Raw genomic sequence first — 18704 nt, 5'->3', positions numbered from 1 at the left:
GGTTCGATAACCAGGATCTGCTAAAGGCGGATCATATATCCTCATCATCCACAGACTTGCGGGTGCGCTGATGAGAGATGGATGAGCAAAGACGGATGTTACGATGCAGGGCCCTGCTTCACTCCACAGACATTTTATTATCGCCCTGATCAGTGCTCATGTTTTCACCAGAAAAAAAACCGATGCATCTCATATTTCAAGTATCACCTGGAGACCCTCCCATTGGTGCCTAAAAAGCCAAAGAACTTGAACTGGCTTTAATGAGGGAGTCAAGTGAATCAAGACTGAATTCTGACATTAATTCCACATCACCTTCCTCTCTGAACTCACAAACTCAAAATTATGATTAAATTAGAATTGTCTATTTGACTGTTCGGACATTAAAATGTGACGTTGGCTAACGTCTTTTAGAGACGGACAGATTTGGAGGGGAAGACAGAGAGTTGATGTTAGCCGAGGATGAAGCCCAGATGTTGTTACTGCAGTGAAGTCACCGTGTCAGACACCCGCTGATATCTGGACCTATCACACTTATTTAAACCCCAAAGATTACACTTAGATCACTTTATCACACATGCACACACACACACACACACAGCAAACGTATCTGCAGTGGAATCATCAGTACGGGCTCGCACAGTCTGATCCACGCCACTTTGATCCTTCAGTATGATCCATTTGTATTTGCATGACGGGCAGGAAGCCTTTAACCATCCCTAGATCATAGGCTAACATCTGACAGATGATGCATGGCATGACAGGCCATGGCATAATGTGACCCCTATTCATATTCACTAAAGGAAGTTCTATCAGTGCCATCTCCTGAGTTTACAAGACACTTTCCAAATGGTGGGGATGTACTTGTCAAGACACAAAAATAGAAACACACACAGGCTTTTTTTCCTCTCACGTTGGTGCACATAATTCGATTGACATTTCCATCAGTCAATTTGAAAAATGCAAATGCAAGCAGTGTTGTGTCGTTCACCAGCCTTGTTTACTGCCCACTCAGAAGTTTACTTTCAGTGTGAAACCTCTGAAAGCAAGAAACGTCATGATTGACAGCTGCGATTGACTGTGGTGTTCTCGCAACTGGGTCGGGCGGGTGTATGGGCGGGACCTCGATACCACGGCTCCACTCCCCCAAATCGCCATCTTTACATACAGTCTATGCGATGTTAGATTTAGACTTGGACTTAGACTTTTATTAATCCCACAGTGGGGAAATTTACACGTCACAGCAGCAAAGACAGAAAGGTGCAGAAAGACACAGCAGACAAGCACTGTGTCAATAAGAATTGACCAAGAATGGACCTTAAACTTGCATTAATTGATTGATTGATTGATTGATTACCGTGTTATCAGTAGTGACATTCTTTGTCTATAGATTTTAAATGAAGCATTTGGGCACACAAGTGGGAAATGGGTCACAGTTAGACAGCTGCACTGGTCCAAATGGAGCCATGTCTGAGCTTGACTGCTTATTCTTTAACTTGGAAACAGCAGTTTTAGAAAACAATCTCACTTCAAGGTCCACTTGCGCACTTGTTCTGCAGCTTTCGCTCATATCACACGGTCTTCATTGACAAAAGGAAGCGGGCGAGTGGACCTCAGCATAATGGAAAAGTTCCTCGGACCTGTTCCTTTACACAGATGACAGTCATGAGTATCAGTGAGGCCAAGGCATGAACACATGCCATTGAATATTTATATATTCATTTTAGTATCTGAGTGACAAAAGTTGCATATTACAGAATAAAGATAATACACACCAAAGAAATCCCACTGAAGCTTGACATTACGTAATCTTGTCAATCCGTCACCGTGTCGTCAACAGGGTGTCCAGGGGTCTCCTGGCGAAGCGGGCCCGGACGGACCTCAGGTAAAATGTGACTTGAAAGTTACTTTTGGTTACTGTTGGTGACTTAAAGTCGTTCCCGCCAGTCATTTATTTTTCGGTGTCCTTGAATGTCTTTTAGGGAGAGAGAGGGTTGCCCGGACCTCAAGGACCACCGGGAATAAACGGAACACTGGTTGGTGGCACATCAGCGCTCTTTCACTTTTCCTCAACAGGCTGAGAGGACTCATCTCAAGTCAATATTCTGCATGACGATACTAACTTGCAAGTGAAAGGTTTACATGTGAGGGACATTCATGTGGCCCCTACAGTGTGGAAGCTAACAATCATTTACCAAAGTTTACCTTGCCCAAAAGAAACTTAAAAATGAGCCCACGCAGTCAGCCCACGTGGACTTGCCGTGAGGGATCCTGTTATTGGTCCAAGTTCCAGTCCGTGCCCACATTCAAGCATTATGGGATCCACACATTTAAAGCATATTCCCAACCGTTACCTATGTAACAAGTGGGTAACAGGGTCCACCTGTTTTCAAATGTGTCTTCGAGCAATGCATGCTTATCTCCCAGACTACAATTCCACACATAAAACTGCTCACATTACCGTCTCTACAGTGGGCTCGTAATGACATCGTTAATTTAGCCCAGGCACCATGTGAGTCCATTCGGTTTATTTAGCAATGCCATTAAGGCGGTGAGCGGTTGTTAATTTGGAACCAAAGTCAGATGAGTGTGTGTGTGTGTGTGTGTGTGTGTGTGTGGGGGGGGGGGTCACGGCTGCGCTCACAGTAAGGGCACCCCCCTCTGGTAAACAAGATTACACACGGCCAGATGCAATTACAGCAGAGCATTGTGAACACACCCACACACACAGGTTCTCCACGGGGACAGTTGGACAGCATGTTTATAGCTCTGCCGCCCCCCTGTGGTCAAAGTGAGACAGTACGGTTATCTGGAATGAAGACAAAGTAAGGTGTTCAACACACATCAGTAAGGACACATTTGCAAACTGTTCAGATGAGTTGTTGGATGCTCATGGATCAACATATAAAACGGAGAATGACTCAGTACTTTTTCTGTATCCTGATCCAACATCAGTGCAAATAAATTGGGTTGAATACAAATGCAGAATGGATTTGCTTCAATTCAAATTTTGTCTTTTGTAGACTGCTCAAAAGCTCGAAGCTGGTATGGCCCCCTGCAAAAGATCCACGTGCACAGAGGTCACCTTTCCTCATCCCCAAGCTCCACCTTTTAGCCTTCGTCCCCTCTTTCCATTCCCATCAGTAGAACAGAACACAGCTGTGGCGCGAGGCCTGCACTGAGTCACGCGCGCACACATACACACACACATAGGAGTCAGGAGGTGGAGGTAGGATGAGCCACCCCTTGTGTCTAGGCAACCACATATGATCCTGTGATAATACACATATATAAATCGAACCAGTGATCAGATTTCACATGTGCACACTCCTGATTTGGCTCCTCATTAATCGATGGGCATTCAGCATTTCTTATGGCTGTTCTAAAAGGCCGCCTCACTCTCTTCGTGCTTTACCCAGAACCCTGCTCGCATGCCCGGGGGGTGTTCAATCAGGCAGTATCAGCAGATAATGCTCCATCTGCAATCTTCAATCGCTAACATACAAGAAATAGTTTTATCATCATTGCTGTCATTGTTTAAGTCCGGTGTCTAGTGTCTCACTCAAAACACTCAACGCCTCTGTTTCTTTTCAAAAATATAAAAATGAAAAGGGTGCCGGAGACAGCCGACACATGAAGCTAATGTTGGTGGTAAACCAGTTGTTTCGAAAAAGAATTTAGCGAGGTAAATTTGCAAAAGTGTGCAAGAGTTTGTGTGTGTGTGTGTGTGTGTGTGTGTGTGTGTGTGAGTGGACCTGAGCCATCTCATTTTTCCCCCAGTGCCTCCTGACTAAGCCGTCACACACTCTGTCACATTCAGCCCAAAGCTCTGTGTCTGTCTCTTTCATCTCATTCTCTCTCTCTCTCGTTCCCTTACTCCCGTGTCCCTTCCCTTCCCCTCCCCTCCCTCTCTCCTCCAATATCTCTCTCCGTCCAGGGAGTCCAGGGAGCCCAGGGGCCCCGGGGGCCGCCCGGAGAGATCGGCCGAGATGGTCCCAAGGTCTGTGCGCTGAACGTTATAATTAGCCATTATGCTAATGGCCTGCTGCTCCCCTGCCGCCCGGCTATTCTCAGCCTGTTCTAATGTGGTTCCTCCCTCCCCGTTCTCTTGATGTTCCCGTAGAGAAAAGTGCATTTTGCTGAGAGGGAGTCAACTTGTTTTTGGGCATCAAATTGTAGGTGGTTCCGAATATGTGATTAATGCCGTCCTGCCAAGGGGGGGTCATATTTGGACTGTTGCTGTTTGTATGCTTGCTCTCCTTCAAAGAACTACTTTCAGACGCTGATGAACAAATAACAGTGTTTTACAGATGAAAGGGGTACTCCACTGATTTGTTATTGCAGGGTTTGTGAAGTCGGGGGATTTGCAAGAGACACATTAAAAGTCTGCCTTTAAGCTCCACAAAGCAGCAGAGATGACTGATGAGGTAAACTGGCCCGCTATCTGTAAAATGGGTGGAGTGCCCTGTTTCTCTTTGCAGAGAGGGGGCACGAGGACATGTTCATGTTTCCCTGACCATGCACATTCATAACGGCGGTGAACAGTGGCTCTTTGTGCAGAGAGCCAGTTACTTAGCAAGCGCACATAAATGAATAAACATTGCTAATGCACACTGTAACTTTCAGATTATTAGAATTTAGACAGTTTGAATTTAAATGGTTAAATGGCTGAGCTGAAGATTCTTGGATGATTCTCACCAATCTGTTTTATCGACCTCCTGCTTTTTTACACCTGCACGGAAACCTCCCCATCAGCTGATGAAATACCCACACAAGTCTGAAGTCTTGGAGACTAAAGGAAACTAAGCAACCTTTGCTGAACAGTGGCCACCAGTGGCAACTACACTACACAGGATGGCACCGTCTGTTTTTGCTCCTTTTTTCTGTGATTAAACCACTGAAGTGTTTATCTGTGACATGACATAATGTAGTGTAACAGTAGAGTCATAATGTCACACAGCGACCTCTCTCTAACATTAGCTGTCATTAGCCACCATGAGCTACTAGCAGCAACACTGCTATGTGTATTGAGTTGAGTGTTTAATTGCTTATAAATTGAACTTTTCACATGTAAAAGAGAGAGTGTGCTGTCTTTTTCATTCCTGTAACATTTTTTGTTTTGTTTTAATGACTTGTAACTAAACCTATTTAAATTCAACCTTATCAATCCCTGTCAAAAGTAAAGGCAGCCAGCACAGAAACGATTGGCAGAAAGCAACAAAGTACTAAAGTACTCAAATGCTGGCAGGCACCTCTGTACTGCGCTACTTTATGCTGCTACCCCCTATGCATCTGTAGTACAAGTTTCTTATAAAATATGACACATTATTATAGATACATTTACCCAATCCAACAATGCAATGAATTCTTCTTCCACCACTATCAACCCTGGTTGATGGTACTAATATCGTCATAGCCTACAACAGACTCACTAACTGGACGTTGCGACTACTGCGTGCATCACTCAATTGCAAAATAAAAAAACAGCACGTTACGCTCAGAAAAAAAACACGACAGAAGCGGACTCCATCAATGCAAATTGTGCTTTTGGCAGCACAGTGTTTGCTCTGCTGTGAATATGCATGTTGCCCCTCTGAACCCCCCCCATAAACACACACACAGCACAGCACTGTTCGTACTTAGAAAATCTGTCTCTTCCCCCGATGCACCACTCGCACACTGTGTGGTTGCCACAGCTGTTTAATGGAGGAAGAGACCAGTAATGGCACTGGCTGAGAGGATAATGACTAATCTCCAGATACTGTGATTTATATTCCACTTCATGCCAGCCTCTTTGTGCATGCTCTGCTGCACCTATATGAATGGAAATAGCACCAACACTCCTGATATGCCCTCGCTGACCCGTGTGCTGGCCTTTATGATGGTTAAATGTTTGGGTTTAGATTAGGATTAGATTCCGCAATGAGTACGTCAGACAAATGTAGTGTGTGTTTGTGTGTGTGTGTGTGTTTCATTTAGGGAAAGTGTGGAGATCCAGGGGTTGCTGGTCCTCATGGTCCACCAGGCCAGAAGGTGAGCAGAGCAGCAGATTATGGACCAGATTACATTGTTGTTCTTTAACAGCACTGCATCTTCCTTTCCCTCTGTCTGTTTTGCTTTCTGCTGCCGTGTATTTCCTGTAACGCCTATTTTATTCATTTCTACCTGTGATAACTACAGGTATTGACATCATAGGCCTACCTAGTGTCGCTAGTGATGATTGTTGTTTTTTTTTGACCAGAGTGACCAGAGAGGGGACAAAGCCTCGCTCAGGGGGAAACAGCTGGCTTGGCTCCGTCCGACACCTCGAGAACTCACTAATTAACACGCATCTCATTTGTTTAATCCACGCACGCAAACTCAATTTGTGGTGCCAGCCGTTGAGTTATGTGCCGGAAGTGTTTCTTGAGGAACAACAGTGCATCCACCCCCCCAGCACCTCTGTGCAGCATCTTCGGCTGTGGTGCCGGCTGCCAGATACAGTTGGTGAACACACGTTTTGTGCAGACACGATGGCTCCAAACCTGGCAACCTCACGTGACGACAAGATTTTTAAGACTTCAGGAATAGTAACTCCAAAACAGGGCTTAAGGTGTAGAAACCATTCGCAGATCGCTCATGTGACTCTCCGCCACGATTGTCTGTCCATTAGTCTTCACTTGCAGAGAGCATGTAAGCTATTTGCACCTTTATTCCCCGTTCCCAGTTAGTCGACACTGATGGCCACATAACAGTGAACATTTGAGAATTCTACACGATGGTCGGATTAGTGAGGGCACTGCTTATGCCCCCACCCCCCCCAACCCGAGGGATCAGGGTGCGATCAGGGTGACAGCTTCTGCCTTTTTTCTTTTCTAAACCTCATTCTTAGTCTGTTTGCTCTCATCCCTCCAGCCACTTCTTATTTCTCCAGCCTGCAGTTTGGATCCTGCCGGATGAGTGACAGCTACACTTTTAATGCCACTTGTTTAAGTGACGTGTTTCTGTGAGCCCAATTCTGCCCATAAATGTCAACCATGGTGGTTTTAAAAAAAACAAAAAAAACAAGGTCATATCTGTTGTGCTGCTTAACTGTAGGTAACCTTCGTTGTTTTGAAGGTGCCATCCTTCAAAGCAGAAATGACTTCAGCTTTTTGGAAATGATGACTTTATGAGTAAAACATCTTTATAACCCATATTTACCCAGCCTTGATTACTGGCTAAGAACATTTTCATTTTCAGCAGCCTGGGAAATTGTCACAGGGGATAGAATAGGCAAACACACACACACACACACACACACACATACACACACACACACACCTGGAAACTGCTCAAGTTTTATGTTTTTGACCATTTGTTAATATTTTCTCTTATTTTCCGTGGTCCCTTGCTGGATTTCAAACAAAGACAGTTACAACGATTTTCCCGTCTAGTGCAAAATAAATGATCAGGTTGAGGAATACCACATCATATGAGCCGCTTCTTTTCTTCAGTGCCATCCGTTGATTTCCAAACATTGATACTACTTTTACCTCTGCAGGGCTCAACGGGGGAGCCAGGTTCTCCAGGGCTGCCGGCTGCCACAGGGCTGCCGGGGTTCAAAGGTCACAAGGTGAGAGGCAATTCATATAATAACATGCATGATCAAAATAAGATAGAAGATAAGAAGACCTGCACGGTTTGGTTTGGACTCTGTGAAGTCTACTGGCAACAGAGGCGACACTTTATGAATGATTTATAGCTTTGTTTGTCATTTACATGTTTTACTGTAGAAGTGTTGAGAACTTAACATAATACATACTTGTTAATGTATTATTCATGTTTTGCTTAGATGACATGATTAATTCTAATAGTGCTGAAGGTCGTCCTTCACACTTCAAAAGCAGTACGCCAGGCATATTAATACGGTATAAACAATCTTAATCCGGATCAGCCTGTTAACATGCTGTATTTTGTTTTCTGTACAGTATGTTGTCAGCAGGACATTGATGGACATTGCTGTTTTACTGTTACAATTCTGCATTCAGCCTTTCATTATTTAGATGTTACACTGTCAGTATCAAAAGAAACACCTGAAACACCTGTAAGGTGGACACTTTCTAATGTTCTGCATTGTATCTTTAGGGGGAGAGAGGAGAGGCAGGCCCTAATGGATACCAGGTACTTTTTCTTGAATCCAATACTATATAATGCCATATGTAGTGTATAACACTATACAATGGCCCTGATTAAAGGGGACCTATTATGCTCATTTCCAGCTCCATACTTTCATTTTGGGATTCCACTAGAGTAGCTTTGCATGATTTGCATGCCCCCCCCCCAAAGGCCCACTTTCTTCTGATTGGCGGGCCAAGTTCCACAAGTCTTAGAAGTTACCAGGCAACGTTGACATAAACATAAACCTCCGGTCTGTGCCTGGAGCAGAGATACCGTATAAGGACATCTGTGCCTATCTGACATCAGATAGACACGACGGTTGAAAAAACTGAAACGGAGCGTTCAGAGCAGTCTGAAGCCTGAGCTTTTGGCTCACAGAAATTACTTTTAAATATGTTTACCTCATTATTTGGCAACTTTGGCAACGTTTAGTATGAATATCCGACATTGTAACATTATATATATATGACAGAAAATAAGGAAAAGCATAATAGGTCCTCTTTAAACACTGTGGCTCCAGGTTAAAGAAAGTGGTGTCATTGAAATGCAAGATAATTTGGGAAAATATATGCAGTCCGCGTGTTCATTGAACTCAGAGTCCCTGGGTTGGATCAGCATGGGAGGGGGGGGGGGTGCTACCACTAGGAGGCGTCAAATGAAGAAGTTTTCAGGTCTTTGACCTGGTGGCCTTCAACGAGTCCTGTGGATTGTATTTTAAACAAACACGTTTATGTTCAGTGTTTCTCACCAACATACACTGTGTGTGTCCTTGAGGTCGAACAAACCTGTTAAATGCATTTCCTACCTTGTATCATCAAGGAAGCTGACTTTGTGGATTTCGTGGAGCCAAAATTGTTTACATCGGTTAGCAGTCTTCCTCTACCCTGTCTTTTACCGCCTCATTGCTTTCATAGCATATAACTGTCAGCAGGAATGTGCACCTCATTCTCCCCTGAGCTTGTGCAATGAGTCCTTTTGTCCTGCCATGACATACAAACAAAATCTACTGAGTATATATAAATGTCTTTTAAAACACATACATTTATTTGTGTACATATACAGTATATATAAATAAAACCAAATAATACCTAATTTCATGAGGAAATGTGGAAGACAGCACATGATGACACTTGACTTGTTGTAACAATTATCTTTTGTGGTCCTGTTACAGCTGTATTGACCTGTGTGTTTCCACTGCATTTCTCTCTGGTTGGACAGAGTTCCTGTTAAAGGGGGTAGCCAGGGTTTTGGAAACGCTGACGTCATGAATTCCTCCACCTGCAAAAGAACTGACTAGACACCAGAAAAAGAAAAAAAACAAAAAACAAAGAACCTGCTATTTTTTTTCACATGATATTTATTCATTTAACTGTTTGCTCCCTGAGTAATGGTCTAAATGGCTTCAAACAGTCCACGGTGCCAGGAATGGAATATGATCATCTAAAGATATTGACTCTAAAGAATATCAGATGCAGCCATATAAATCCCACCACGTGTAATGTGTAATTGTAGAATGTAAAGTCCCAGTAACAACACAGAGGGCATGTGCTTAGTGTCATTAACAATAGCTATGGCCCAGCTCCAGATTGTCATTTGCTATGAGTAGCTGGTCCAGCCAATGTTACTTGTTCAGGAGTTGGAAACATCCGTCTCTAAACTCTCAGCAGCTCAAGTTGTAGGCAGCAACTGTTTTAGTGATTCAGCAGTATTGCTTTTATTTTATGGGGTTACGTTGCAATTATTTGCCTCAGCCTCTTAGTGGTAATCATGATGTGTGGGATGTTTAACTGGGCTCCAATATCTTCTACTAAGCATAAGAAACCAATCTAAACTGATGGAATCATTTCATTCACTGTGAATACAGTCACACCTGTACGTGAACATTGTGCATTGAGTGTGCTGCAGTTAAAAAAGAGCCCAGAGCAGCAGTGTGTTACAGTGTGAGAGCCCAGAGCAGCAGAGTGTTACAGTGTGAGAGCCCAGAGCAACAGTGTGTTACAGTGTGAGTGCCCAGAGCAGCAGAGTGTTACAGTGTGAGAGCCCAGAGCAGCAGTGTGTTACAGTGTGAGAGCAGCAGTATGTTACAGTGTGAGAGCCTAGTGCAGCAGTGTGTTACAGTGTGAGAGCCTAGTGCAGCAGTGTGTTACAGTGTGAGAGCAGCAGTGTGAGAGCAGCAGAGTGTTACAGTGTGAGAGCCTAGTGCAGCAGTGTGTTACAGTGTGAGAGCAGCAGTATGTTACAGTGTGAGAGCAGCAGAGTGTTACAGTGTGAGAGCAGCATTGTGTTACAGTGTGAGTGCAGCAGTGTGTTACAATGTGAGAGCAGCAGTGTATTATAGTGTGAGCGCAGCAGTGTGTTACAATGTGAGAGCAGCAGTGTATTATAGTGTGAGCGCAGCAGTGTGTTACAATGTGAAAGCCCAGAGCAGCAGTGTGTTACCAGTGCTGCAGGATGTGTTTGGAAAGCCACACACGAGATAAAAAGTCAGGTTTGTTAAAGGTCACCACTCGCCAATTCCTATCCCCTCTCTCCCTGGGTTTCTCTTATTGGCTGCTAGTGGTAATCATGACCTTTTCTCCACTCACACACACACACGCACAGACAGAATGAAGACATGGACCAGCACACACTTAAATCGACACACCCGTTATTGCACACATTCACCCTCACTCTTGCACACGCACACCACAAGAAGCCATACCAGCACATATTCTTGTAAACAAAGTTATACAAACCTTCAGTTAATCATGATGTGTCTCTTTGCAGGGGGAGCAAGGCAGAGATGGAGATTCTGGGACTCCTGGTGTACCTGTGAGTGTACAGTCATTCTGCTTCCACTGGGTGGCAGCGGAGCTTATGTTTCTGTAGGTTTAGCAGGGAGACTGGGTTTTAAATATGTGTGTTTGTGTGAGCGTGCAGTTATGTCCCCACAAGGACATGAGGATGAGGAAGAATATCTTGGCCAGGCCTCGTTCACAAGGAGCTAATTTGGGGTTGGAACTTGGAGTTGGAGTTTTATTTTTTTTAAGTCTGTCTTTAGTTAATATCATAAATCCCCTCATACAAGTCACCATAAAAGCTTCATCACAAAATAAATATGATAATAATAAACTCTACTAATATAACACCTCTCTGAATGTGACTTTACAATGTGCTTTACAAGATTAAAATCAGACAGCATATGAAAACACAAAAAAGTGCAATAAAAGACTAAACAGAAAACAGCAGTAGGATGAAATTAAAGGGAAAAACAGACTAAATGAGAAGAGACAAAATAAAAATGAGAGAATAAAACAGCACGGAAGCTCCAGACAATAATATAAAATCTTAAAATCAAATAAAATGTGGTCAGAAAAAGTAAACTTTCAGCAGGGACACAGAGCGAGGTAACTCACTTAGCCTAGCTAATCTGTTTAAGAGAGTTGTTCCGGAGCCTCAGGGCCCTCATGGCAAAGCCATGGCCCCCTTTTAGTGTTTAGGCTCAACCTCAGAACAACCACATGAGGGTTGCAGTGTCATGGTTCAGAATCTTGCCAACAGTGAAGAGGACCCTCTGAATTACATCCATCTAACAGACTTACAGTTGGCAACTTGAAAGGATTCTGAACAGGCAAACAAATCTGACAATGAATGCTGGTCAGAGACAGGCAGGTGGTCCCACCATCATTCCCTGTATTTCACACACTTTGTTGTATTCAAGTGTCCCAGTAAGCCACAACAGTGACAGTGAGCCAGCACGCACGACACCAGGACCCTGAAACTGAAGCAGCTACATCAAATTCAGCCATCATTCGTTTGATTATTCACTCCTGTGCTTTTCCTAGCGTCACACGTCAAAGTGTCTTCTGACTTACTGACGCTTGCATGTTCCCAGCTAGCTTTATTAACTATTAGCTCGCCATCTAACGTGTAAATTAGTTAATTAGGTGTTGGTATGCAGATGTTGTTATCAAGCATCAACCTCCAGATCAAAGAAGTGAAGCCAATACGGAAGTGCCTTAAACCTGCATTCTTTCTAATGGCCAGCTGGGGGCGACTTCACTGGTTGCAAAAAGAAGCAGTCAGGTTGCAGGTATGCATATTGTCTTTGGATTCTCAGATCCCTAGCTCCACCCTCTCGTCCAAATATGGTCACTTCTGGTTCCAAAAAAACAAAATGCCAAACTGGAGGCTTCAAAACGGTACTCCACAAACCGATGGGTGACGTCACGGTGGCTACATCCACTTCTTTTATACATTCTATGGTTGTTACCTTCGGGCCGAGCCAGGCCAGCTGTGCTAAGCTAAGCTAACCAACTACCGTATCTTCTCATTAACCTCTCGGCAAGGAAGCGAACAAACAATTATATATTTTTTCTCAAAATGTCGAGCTGCTCCTCAAATGAGGGAACAAATGAAGGAGCAGGAAACTCAAAGAAAATTCTTCATAAATAATTATTATTAATATAAGATTCATGAGAAGATACTATAAACAGAATCCCTAACCCAACCGAAATTAAGAAGAAATCAGTAAAGTTTTAGATATAATTGTGAAACACTGCGGCCAAAAGAACGAGGTTCAGCGTCATATATTCTCTGTTCATAAAGCTCTTGCAGCTTGTATCAGTTGCAGTTGCAAGGTAAAGATTTTTACTATAATAATAATAATAGCAAATATTCTAATAATAAATGGGAAATATTTTCAAATTGTTGGCAGTGAGGAATAATTTGATCTTGGCAACAAGGTTTCATGAGGTGAGAGAGGCAGATTGGCATAATTGATTTAAGGTGTTTATGCATGTTGAGCTCATCACCCTCATCAATAATTGTTAATGCACAAACATAATGATATGAACTGCTGTGTGATCTGCAATTTCCAGCTTTCGGGCCAAGCTTTGATATTGATGCCTTTTAATGGGAACAATACCAAATGAGTAGCATTTAAGGATTGATCAGTGAGTATCGATTACTGAGGCATCGATCTTCACATCCCTAGATGGGATCATTTAGACAATGAATCCAGTCAGACGTGTGTGTGTATGTGTGTGCACAGCTTAGCTACATTGCATCATGTGGAGACAGAGTCGTGTAGTCCTGTCTGTGACACTTGAGACAGAGAAAACGATTGCATTTCTCAGTGTGCAGCTTAATGCTCACACTCTGTAGTTCCATAGTGTTGAGAGCAGCCCAGCCTCCGTGTGCCACGCTCTCAAGGCTAAATGCATCAGCCGTGAATCACAAGTGTGTCACTGCTGAAAAGAATATGACATATTTTTGTCTTCAGACAAAGTTCCCAATTCCTACTGGGTAAAATAAATATGACTCTGCACTGCAGTTGAGGAGGGGTTGTGTTCTGTTTTCCTGGTTTCCTTCCTCATTACCACTACATCTTCTGCTGGGCAGTAATGCAGCGTTCAGGGCGAATTGCATTGCACAGCGCAGCATCCGAAGGCCCACATTTCATTTTCCCATATGTTTTTTCTTTAGTTGACGAAACAATCTCGTCTCAAGGTCACGCAGTCATCATCAGCAGACTGAGTTTGCTCGGGATATTAATATTCAAACGTTTTGTGATTCTGAGCACCTCTATGTTGAAGGCTGACAGTTGATTTTAATGATATACGTATACTATGACATGGAAGGAAATTGATCTTTGAAGTTGTGGCACTTAGCAGATCACATACATTAGCACAGGACCGTGGCCAGAAACAAAAAAAATTCAACTACATACACAATAGAGCGCTGCAGGAATGAGCCCTAAAACCCGGAAATTTTTTACACTTCCTGTTCCCTCATCTCGAAGTCACTGGGTTTTTTGAATGGGCTTTTGGTTAGATACTTACCAGATGCTTAGTTGTTTACAGTGAGTTTACATGTGACACAAAGAGGCAGGTGGGCTCATCCCTCAAGAGCCTGCAGCTTGCGAGCGTGTTCATGTTGAGCATGTGGTTTCCATACTGAGCTCCAAATGGCCAGTTATTGGTTGTTGCTGATGCTTTGTTGCACGACTGAGCGTCTTTTGAGTCTCTGAGCAGTGGTCATCATTGGAGCAGGGTCACCAAAAGGCCTTAAAAAGTACTTCTGATGACAGCACTTCCTCAAAGCAGACTGAGGAACACACTGCTTTATTCATATTCTACAGCACTAGGATGGAAATCATGAAATCACTTACTAGAAAAGGAGAACATATGGATGGAAAAAAGGAAACAGAACACACCCAGCGCCTCGGATATTTACTTCTACAAAAAGCCTTACACAATTGGTGTTAACACTGGATGGTGTTTTTAAAGGACTAACAGATCCGCAGATGCATTTTTCATCCCATTACAACAAGGAGCAACAAAGAAAAAGCTTTAGAGAATGCATTACAATAACCAATCTAAGATGTTTTGTAAGCCACCGGTTTTGACAGAAAAGACCTGCTTGCGTCTCTGCATCAGCAATGCAGAGCAGCGAGCAGAGCTCCTCTGACATACTAACTCAGCCTTTGATATGTAAGCAGAAGTTTCTAACTGTCTCTCTCTATTTCTCCCTCTTCTCTTTCTCTCCACACCCTTCCCGCTGTCTTTTCTTTCTTCCATCAGGGCGAAGTGGGACCCAGGGGAAGGAAAGGAGAGGTTTGTCGAATTAGACTTTGCGGTATTAGATATAATCCATTCTGTCTTATTCTGCACCGCAGTGAGAAGCCCTGTCAAGCCTGCACGGCTGCTATAGAAGACGTACGGAGCCAATACCTCCAGGCCTGGGGAAATCTGGCCCCCTGGGCAAAAATATACATCACAAAAGCCCTCTTTTCAAAAGGCGCACACATCTGAAATATCAAACACTTACTGTACTGTCTACAGAATCACAATTTATGGAGATATAGCCTCCCTCAGTTGTGCAAGTGCTGTACTATTTGTAGGATATCATTTAATACAGGTCCACACTGTATTAGCATGCTTTTTGATCACTTACAAAAAACTGTGAAAGAGTAGAACACTTTAAAGCTGTGTATAATTGACTATTTCCTAATCCTGCCCCCTTAGTTACTGTTGCTATGCCATTCTGGCATATTTTTTGTGTCATTTTTGAAGCAATGGGTGCTTGTTTTAAGACAGAGGTACATAAAAGCGGCTTCTCATTTCTAGCTGGAGATTTTTGCCGGCTGAAATGACAACTTTGACGCTGGCAGATTCTACCAGCTGTTGCCATCTAGCTCTTTAAGCTAACTTAGCTCCATGAGTTGGCTTGAAGTGCTGTCTTTTAGTTTATGACTGGTTTTAAAGGTCCCATATTGTAGAACGTGAGATCTCCATGTCTTGTTTGGTTATAAAGCAGGTCTAGGTGCTGTATAAATACTGTGAAAGTATCAAAACGCTCAGTCCACGGAGAAATGAAACACAGCCCGTATTCAGAAACTGTGCTTTTAAACGAGCCTTCAGGACTTCCGTAAGGTTGTGATGTCGCAACTATACAGTCAACGCACTCAGCCACACCCCCCAGCAGGTCATCTGATCCAGGCACAGCACCACCCATGAAGTAGATGGACACGCTCATCCACCCGCTCAGTCTGTCTAAGTTACAGGACCAGTCTACTATTACTGCTAGACTACTCTTCAAGTTTTTGTCTCAAACGGCTTGTTTCAGACAGAGGGTGAACTGAGGGGCTGCATAAAGGGCCAGGAGAAGATAAATAAGGACTTTTTTTAAGCTGTGAATAATGCAAAGCTACTCTAGTGGAGTCCCAGAATAAAAAATATAGAGCTGGAAATGAGCATAATATGGGACCTCTAAAACGAGACCCCTGTAAAATGAGTCTTGAATATGCACTTGGCTACATGGTTAGTCCTCGCATTACAAATATTATGAGTATAAGATATAAGATCAGACCGTTATTTTGTTCTCGAGCAGTTAGCCTAAACCCTAAACTGTTAGCGTCCAGGACCAGCTCCCACACAGTGAAAGCACTCACTGTACCCTCACAAAACGAATGTAACCTAGTTAGTTAATGATATCCTCCTTGGCCTTGGTAGTAACACAGAACACAACTTTAGTAGCTAGTGAGCTAGTTAGCCAGACATGTCAATGTACATTGGAGCAGACAAACACACTGTTCATCCATTTCTTACATTTTTGCTCTTGTATTTTTGGTTTTGGAAAGACAACAGAATCAGAATCAGAAACTGTTTATTGCCAAGTAACATACATTCAAGGAATTTGCCGGAATTTGCCGTGGTCTGAAGGTGCTATTGTATAAAACAACCCGCAACACTCAAATACTGAGCATCTCTCACTACAGCGAAGCTTGACCAACCTGCCGTGCCTAGTTACGGTTGTTAAGCAATGTTTAGGGGTTTAGCGAATGGTCTATTGATCCTTATGTATGCAATTATTTAGTCATTTAATGCAAAATGAGCCTCAGTTTCACCTTTCATTTCTTGTGTAATGTGAGATTTTCTGTTGTCCCTCCTGCTTTCCCAGAAAGGAGTGACAGGTGACGTAGGCTCCAGGGGGCCTGAAGGAAAGAAAGGGGACGTGGGCCACATGGGTTCTGTTGGTCCCAGGGGATTTCCTGGCCAGGACGGGTTGCCGGGCCAACCAGGCCAACCAGGATATCCTGGGAAACCTGTGAGTGAACCTCCTCCTGACAATGTCCTCTGAGCAGATTAGGAAAAAAAAAAGGAAAAAGAAAAAAGGGCAGGCGATTTCCTGCCTTGGTTGGGGGAGCTGTGCTTGGGAGTAATGGGGGTGCAGCTGTCAGTGTGTGTGTGGGCGATGTGAAGACAGAACGCAAATCTGCAAGCCTACTCAATCACAAATTGAGCGTGTTTTCCCAGTCCCAGAGTTGATTCAGCTGAGGTGTAATAATGTGTTGCAGGGCAAGCCTCCCTCAGAAGAACATCTTCTAAAGCTCTGCACTGATGTTCTGCGCAGTAAGTATCTGATTGCATGTCACTTTGCTGAGAGCCAGAGTATGAAAGTCCCTCCCAACACACACAAAATGCTGCTAACAGTTGTTTCACAGTTAGAGTTGCACATTGATTATAACAAACTAGGGAATCTGGTGACCAGTGTAGGTGATGTTAAATAACCCAACATATAATGGAGAGTTTCAGTATTATATTATATTGTAATTTAGAATCTGTAATAAGAATCTGACTGTTTTAGTCTTTGACATTTTGGGCCTTTATCCTAAAGCAAATCAAGCAAAATGCCTCATACCTTATGAATCTTTACAGATTCAACAGACACAGAGAAACTGTAGACTTGGTGATAATGGTATCTGCAAGAAACCTCTTTCACATGACAAGTAGTCATTTTGTTCCATTACAGTATAGTGATATATGCAGATTTAAAGAAAAACACCTGATGCTTGATGCACATTGATTCTGCCTGTTGCTCCACAACTGATTAGAACTGTTGCCAGCATCGATGACTGTGACTGAACACCAGTAGGCAATCAAAATCTATAACTGGTTTGTGGATGGCTACAGGTACAACAAGTGACCCGTTTTAACTAAGGCTGGATATTATGAGACTATGCTGCCGTGGATGACAAAGATGAACATGGTAAAGTAAAATAAAGGCCTTTGTCTGAATTTCCATTCTGATTAATCTAATCATTTTTACTTGCTTGAAAACAAATCAAACAACACATTGTCAACACAAGAATGACATTGCAGTTGGTACTGTTATTCCTGTCCCTCCAGGTAGTTTGCACAATTTGCAGTGATGCTACAAATAGAGTGTTGCAGGGTTGACGTATTTTTGTAGGCAAACCCGGAAGTTAGCATCACCCCTGGTTCCCTCGACAAAAAGCCAATGGGATTTTTCCATGGGATTTTGGATTATTGCAGAAAATAAGCTCTGTGGCAAAACAAAAGTTTATGATGCTCACACGTTTTGTTCAGCAAGACAATCTTCACTAATGAACACCACTTTTAGGATTTTTGAAGCGTAAATGGAATCGTTAGGCTATAAACAAAGTACACCACTTCAGCGTCACCACCACTAGGCTTAACTTTATATATATATAGAATATATGGAAGATATAGATATATAGACAGATAGACGTTAATGTCCGCGGCAACCACTGTAGTCTCATTTAGCCACTTGTTAGCAACCGCCTTTTTTACGCCTTATATCAGGCATCTAACCAAAAAACCCATTCAACAAACCCATTGACTTCAAGACGAGGGAACCGGAAGTGTAAAAATGCTAAATCTGGGATTTAGGACTCATTCCTGCTCCACTCCATTTCAGTTTATACTGTATATTGGCCAATTTATGGCTGTAGCTCTAATTGGAACATCCTCCATGATGTTCAACCTTCATCAATTTCAAGGTCATGGGCTGGAGGAAAGGAAAGAATGGGAGGGAGCATAATTAGCTGAATGGAAAGCACCCAATATCTCTGGAGCAAACAGGCTCCTGATTGGCTACCGCTTCAATTCAGTGACATGGCACCTACTGTAACAGCAGAAATCCTGAGAATCTTACAAAAAGATACAAAGATACATATATGTAAAGATACATATATATGGGGATTTGTGCTAGGCTTACAGTATTATGTGGTCTGACTCTGTTATGAAAGCAGACATAATATT

General features: G+C 43.0%; 1 protein-coding gene across 1 annotated transcript in view; it reads left to right on the top strand.

Annotated features, from left to right (window-relative positions):
- LOC139304376 (collagen alpha-1(XXI) chain) overlaps positions 1–18704 on the top strand; it is a 56312-nt gene that overhangs the window by 34302 nt on the left and 3306 nt on the right. Inside the window, exons 20-29 of the mRNA XM_070928304.1 lie at positions 1838–1882; positions 1980–2033; positions 3944–3997; positions 5977–6030; positions 7520–7591; positions 8104–8139; positions 10903–10947; positions 14700–14732; positions 16579–16725; positions 16976–17030. Coding sequence (XP_070784405.1) covers positions 1838–1882; positions 1980–2033; positions 3944–3997; positions 5977–6030; positions 7520–7591; positions 8104–8139; positions 10903–10947; positions 14700–14732; positions 16579–16725; positions 16976–17030 — 595 coding nt within the window. The remainder of the gene's footprint in view (positions 1–1837; positions 1883–1979; positions 2034–3943; positions 3998–5976; positions 6031–7519; positions 7592–8103; positions 8140–10902; positions 10948–14699; positions 14733–16578; positions 16726–16975; positions 17031–18704) is intronic.

Source organism: Enoplosus armatus, chromosome 21 (genome assembly GCF_043641665.1).
Source record: "Enoplosus armatus isolate fEnoArm2 chromosome 21, fEnoArm2.hap1, whole genome shotgun sequence".
NCBI lineage: Eukaryota > Metazoa > Chordata > Actinopteri > Centrarchiformes > Enoplosidae > Enoplosus > Enoplosus armatus.
Note: the sequence above shows the minus strand (reverse complement) of the source record. Positions and strands in the feature narration are given on the sequence as shown.